General features: G+C 43.0%; 1 protein-coding gene across 1 annotated transcript; it reads right to left on the bottom strand.

Annotated features, from left to right (window-relative positions):
- Positions 1-222: 222 nt before the first annotated feature.
- LOC123053912 (uncharacterized) lies at positions 223-5,255 on the bottom strand. The gene is made up of 7 exons (XM_044477534.1): positions 4,773-5,255; positions 3,745-4,178; positions 2,683-2,835; positions 1,812-1,904; positions 1,134-1,192; positions 664-757; positions 223-567 (listed from the first exon to the last, which is right to left on the bottom strand). The coding sequence occupies exons 1-7, from the start codon at positions 5,203-5,205 to the stop codon at positions 355-357; spliced, it is 1,479 nt and encodes a 492-aa protein (XP_044333469.1). The 5' UTR covers positions 5,206-5,255; the 3' UTR covers positions 223-354.
- Positions 5,256-6,575: the final 1,320 nt, after the last annotated feature.

Here is a 6,575-nt window from a genome sequence, read left to right as displayed (position 1 = left end):
TTCCGCCGGTGCCACCTTTTGTTATTTCAGTCAGAAACAGGCCCACCTTTCAATTTGCCGACGCTCATGTTCCACAAAGCACAGACAGGACGCACATCACTCACATCTTTCCACACGCTACAAGTTTAGCAAGGCGTCCCGCACCTGCAGCGCCGAAACACACACACACACACATTTCTTTCACTGGGCACACCGTAGCGTCGATCCTACGGGTTATCGGGCTTTGATCGCATGCACACAAATCACAAATGAACTCGAGCAACGCGAGGCCCCAAAAGGCAGCGAGCAAAGATGAACATCAGCATACTATGAGACAATGAAGCTGTGAACTAGCATACGCTTCCCGTTGCTTTCTTACAGCATCAAGGACTTTCTCAAAGCGATGAAAGCGACGAAGAAAATCGGGGAGACGAGAAAGAGCATGTACGGGATGATCTCCCGGATCCCGACCTCGGGCTCGTCCGGGTTCGCGTAGTAGTTCCTCTGCCCGCCAAACTGGTCGAAGTACCCCTCGTAGCCCGTGTCGCGCGGCATCGGCACGCCGTCGACCTTCAGGAAGTCCGCCGCCTTCGCATGACAGGAGAGACCAAGGAAATGTTGTTCTGGGTCTTGTTTGAAAGGGCGGGGGAGACGTTGCATGAGCAGTTTGAGTGAGACGCTTACCTGAAAGCTGAACATGAACATCTTTGCCTTCTTGCTGACTCGATCGTTTGGGTGGTACTTGAGCTTGCTATACATGCCCATGGCTTCCTTGGACCTGCCCAAGCAAGATAGATATTCCATGGAAAATACATCCGGAAATGAGAGAACCACACAGATAAGTTTCAAAAGAACAGAAATATGGAGATTGTAACAGACTGACAGTATTGGTGCATGTTTATGTTCATGTGCAGCTTAACTCAAAAATTCATTGCATGCATGCGAAAAATCTGCACACCAGAACATGGATTCACACACACAGTAATCGTAGTAAACCATAGAAAACACCAGGTCCAAAACAGGAGAGCCAAATATATAGTAGGTTTGTTCAGGGGATTGGAATATTGCATCGCGTTTGCACCTTAACAGGAAAAACATGCATGATTGATGAATTGAACGGCCATGCAGGAAAGGACAAAGGGAGCAAAGGGTACCTGCAGAGTGAATCCAGACAGATGGACCACTGGAGCGCAGCCAATCCATGAAGTTCGGTCTGCATGTAACTTACTTTGAGTAAAAGATACGACAAGGACACCACAATGAAGCAGGAATACAGGCATATTACAAGGAGCATCTGTGTGACAAAATACAGAGGTTTCGTATCTGAACTGAAGCAGAGCATACAACGACATGATGCTGCTTACTTTTAAGTATCTACAGCAACTGCACTTGCATTCCTTCAGATGCTATGTCCTAACAAAATAGTCAAAACTAATATCCATAGTAGTTCTAGTGCAAAAATAAGGACTATATATGTACTCCCTCTGTAAAGAAATATAAGAGCGTGGATCTGCGTAGATGTAAATTAAATTGGAGATAGACCCAGCGCACAGATAGAAGTCGGATGGATCTGCCTAGCATGAAGGGGCAATTTGCTGTAGAGGACAGGACTTTCTGCAAGTTGTCCATGCTAGGTGCAGCAAGCTTTGTCACAAGGGTGCAATTTTATTGTCTAACGTACTCGAGCATAAAATGGAAGGGCTATGATGTGCTATTACTGTGATTCGGAACTAAAACAGCAACAATATTGGCTTTCTCACAATTAAAAAGAGTGCAGAAGAGAGGTCCACTTAATTACCACAAGCCAACATTTATTTAATGATAACATTTACCTTAAAGTCCGCAGCCTGCATCACTTTTTCATAATAAGGCAAAGCTTGTTTCAGCCTTCCAGCATTCATAAGTTCGTCACCTTCCTTCAATGCCTTAAACATGCAAAATATAAAAATCATTATCGTAAACCAAAGTATGAAAACATCAAAAGCCCATGACATTAAAGAAGTAGTAATAGGTATATCCATATGGATTAACACGGGGTTCAAAAGGAGAATGTGGCAATTGACTTCAAAACCTGGATATGATCTTAGAAAAGCAAAACATATTCATTAACAAACAATATCCATATGGTTTATCTCAGAGCAGAAGAAAATTAACTAATGCATATACTACACTGATTAGCTTGCCAAATCATCAACAATTTTCCAATGAGAAACTAGCAGTTATCCATGCTCTACAAAAAATTATTTTGCACCGATTATTTAATAACCTCCACCTGAACTTCCTTATTACCTATTATTCTGATTTATCACTAGACGGATTCTAATATTACCAAACAACATCTAATATTTTTCCTACTATACATCGCTGCCACCACGTTCGCTATCCAAAAAATGGTTGTGTGAATTTTATTGGTGCAGAGCCCGGAGTAAGAAGCTTCTATTATCTACAAAAAGGTTGCTAGCAAGAAAATACTTGGTTTGTTGATCAGAAGTTAATTCATGAAAAAATAAATATGTATAGGTTCTCTATTCAACCACAAATAGATACAGGATATCCTGCAAGTATACAGATACAAAGTGCCGATCAAAAAATTTAAAGGCTCCTCGATTGACACAGGAAAACCCACACATATAGTGTTCACGGGTACTTAATAAACAAACCACTGCCGGTTAATTTACATGGAATGATGTTTCAGTCATGTACCTTGGTGCACTCTGCCATTGTTTTTGCATCGAGTGTCTTGTTTTTTCCACCAATATATGCAGCTAGTAGTTCTCTGGTACGTTTATCTTTAGCTGCTTTCTCTTCAGCACTTAGGGTCTCTCCACCAAGGCTTATATTTCTTCCACCACCATACTAATGAGGAAGTAAGGAAATATCAAAACTGGGAAAAGGTAGCACTACTACGAGCCTATATTCCTAATTGAATTATATCAAATAAATTGCTAATGGTTTTACAAAGGAAACTATTTTGAAACATGTATAGAACAAGCCAAGGAAATGTGCAAAAGAGCACAATCACTACAGAATAAGTTTCAACTGTATTTCAGATGTTTTTCCTAGTATATCAATCAAACAAGAAGGAAGCAGTGTAGATAGCAAGAAAATTTTAGAAGTGTTTTTATCTTGTATTTCAGACATGGAAATACCTAAAAAATTGTTAAAAGTCTAAACCAGCCCAAATATATGTGATGTGCATTGCATAATTCCTACTCCTTATATGTGGTTCTTGGACAGTGGCCTAGAGCCATAGTGGATGATGTCATGTTGTCCTTAACAAGGCATATGAAATGTCCAGAACTAGAATCAAACATTGTGCACCAATATGACTGTTCAAATTATATTTTGTGATGAATGGTTATCCTGTAAAAACAATATTACACTGAATAATTTCCCATTTCGTCATAGTGAATACTTCCAATGGATTAACACTAAATATGCTGACCAGAAATTGTTTACAGTAACATTACCAATTTACCATGACTTCAACAAGTTTTTGTTCAAAGAGATAGATGTGCCTCCAGAAAATCCTTAGGTTCAGACACCGAAGTCAAGTCATAACAAATGGTTCTCACTTTCTCCGAGCAAAGTTACAAGAATATTCAGAGTAATTGGCACATAGATATTATGCATTTCATCGTATTCTATCATTCCACTCTAATCACTGCTCAGTGTAACAGCTGAAAGGGGGATAACCCGGTTCAAAGATAATAATAATTGCAGCATCCTTTAAAACTAGTGGGATAGGAAATTGTTTGATCTTACCGCCTTTGAAATATTTTGTGGCCGTGGAAACATTCCCCACGTTGTAACCCTGGGTTTGTAGGACTCTGAGTTTTCATCATCTTCAGGTTCAGTAACAGTTGAAAGCGGTGTTTCCTCAAGCTTGCTATCTTCATTTTGTTTGCCGTCTTTTGAACGCGAAGTTTCCTCAGACTCGCTAGCATCTACAGGTTGATTTTCAGTTGAACGACGAGACTTCCCAAATTTACTAGGGTCGCCAACTACTATCTCCACCTCAGGAAAATCTTCATTTGAAAAAGGATCAATTCCTTGAGACAGCCCTGGTGGTGGACCTTGATAACGTTTTTTCTCAAAGAAACCGAGGCCCAAAAAGTCGGTCTCATCGTACGCATACCCTCCCTTTTTCTTTGCCACTTTGCCAAATGCACCCTCTTTACTAGTAAACGTGCTTTGGCCTGCAAATAGAACAAACCATGGTAGCTATTGAAATAGGAAAAATAAAATAAAAGAATCAATTATTTGTGCGAATTTAAAGAGCAGTTAACTGTTAATGTGGGGGATCTGATATTGAAGCGATCAGTACTGGATTTTTCTTTTCTTTTTTGGCCAGTACCGAAACAAATTAAACGGCATCGTGGTTTGCTGTTCCAGAATTCAGATGATATGCCAATATACTTTTAACTCTCTGGCACAAACAGAACTGGAATCATTACAGAAAGATAGAGAAACTTTGCAAGTACCTCACCACAATGGCAAAGGCCTCCACTCCAACCAACATTTTAATAATCATGCTTTAAAACACCCTTAATCCTCAGCTCCGACCACATTTTCATAAGCAACACATAACGAGCGATCATAAGAACAGAATGAGGCTTTGACACCTCGATTTAGCGGCTAACACGCTTCTATTCAAAACACGCACCCATTTCCTTTTGATTTCAACAGTTTCTACTATGTCCTGATTGCAAACGACTTCTGCACCCTGCAGAGCGCGTCCTGAGACGACGCGAACCAACCAAGTTAGCGAGAGCCTTGGCGGCTCTACTCACCGAAAGTCGGCGACGGATTGAGAAGCGAGGAGCCGCCGTCCAGTCCTCCCCCGTTGCCGTTCCTGTACTCCAGCGCCCGCTCGAAGGCCTCCTTGCTGCCGCTGGACTCCTTCGCGGAAGGCTGCGGCGGAGGGGGAGGCGACGGTGGCGGTGGCGGTGGCTTGGGATCAGCCCTCTCCTTCTTGTAGGCGGCGGCGCGGGCGAAGGCGAGCTTGACGGGGTCGGTTGGCTCAGCATCCTCAGGCGGAGGCGGAGAGGAGGGGGACGCGGCGAGGGGGTGCAGGAGGCGGGGTGGCTTCGGGGAGAGCGTCAGGGTCTTGTTGGCGGCTAGGAGGGGTTGGCGGGTCGGGGTGGGACGGAAGGGGAGGCGGCGCTGGGAAGTGGAGGGGACAAGGGAGGATGCCGCGCCTGCTGCTGCCGCTGCGGCGGCCATTGCTTTGCGGCCCCGGCGGATCAGAGGTGCTTGGTGCCGGAAGCCGACAAGCCAAGCAAGCGTCTGTTACTTATCCGTTGTCCTGCGTGGCGCGGCAGAATTGACAAATTTAACCTCAAAGCAAAAATATTTACAAACTAAACTGTTTTTGAAAATATTTTACACTGCTGACTCTTTTATGCAGCTCCCAACAGTAAGGCGCTGCACTTTACTGTGCAACTCCTTACAGTTAGGCGCTACACAGTGTAGTGCAACTCCTTACAGCACAGTGTGGCGCCTGTGTGTTAGGCGCTGCATAGTAAGAGTGTAGCGCCTTGCTGTTGGGCGCTGCACATTAGAGGTCAGCTGGGTAAAATACTTTCAAACATAGTTTAGTTTGTGAAATAGTTTCGTCCTGAGGTCAAATTTATGTTTTTTGCCGCGTGGCGCGGCGAGTGAGCCGACGGCGCGGTGGAGTCTGCAGTTGATTTGCAGAATTTGTCTCTGAAAAAGGTTAAACACTTTAAGAAAAACATCCTCCAATGTATTGATAATAATAACCATCTGCACGACTACAAACCCTTGAAAGAATGTATTGATAATATCATAATAATAACCATCTTCACAACTACAAACACTTGAAAGAGTCACGCAGCTGCGTGGTGAGCACAAAGCGAACTATTCTTTCGCCTTTTACTAAAAAAAACACTTGAAAGAGTCGAAGGCGCGTTGCCCGCATCGAAAAAAACAAACCATATTATAATTAACAGTCGAGAGATTGTCATGCAAAAACCACAAAGCCCAACATATCGGAACAACGGTTTGTCACCGATGAAGAAGAATCTAAATCAAAAAGACTATACACGCAAACACACCAACGACTAAGATGATCGACTAAGCCTAGATGATTCCGTTGGAGACCAAGGCCGACCAGATCGAAACAGATCCGTTGGAAACACAACTCCACGCGACCTTTGTCGACACTCGGTGCATCATCAGAGCGGGGATAGGGTGGGGAGGACATTATTAACTTTATGACGTCGTCGCCTCACTATCCCGATCATGACACTAAAAGACCATCCACATGTCATATCATGTTTGATAATTCTCATTCTGTCATATGTTATGGACGAGATTTTGAAATATTTTCATAATGGTTATGTCATCTCTATTAAATTCAACTTGATTTGTGAATATTTTCTATAATAATGATTTCTGTAAATAGACATGCCAATGTCAGCATGGAGCCCAAGTCCACGCTGTAGGCCAACTGGCCAAGGCATTAAAACTTAGTTTGGTCGTGTCCCGAGCTAGGTGCACTTGACATACTGTTAAAGTTCGAGACCAAGGATGCATTTGGTTACCTGCATCGTTTTTTAGAGGTTACATAA

The sequence above is a fragment of the Triticum aestivum genome, chromosome 1A, assembly GCF_018294505.1.
Source record: "Triticum aestivum cultivar Chinese Spring chromosome 1A, IWGSC CS RefSeq v2.1, whole genome shotgun sequence".
In the NCBI taxonomy this organism is placed as follows: Eukaryota; Viridiplantae; Streptophyta; class Magnoliopsida; order Poales; family Poaceae; genus Triticum; species Triticum aestivum.
This window is presented reverse-complemented; position numbering and strand designations above follow the sequence as displayed.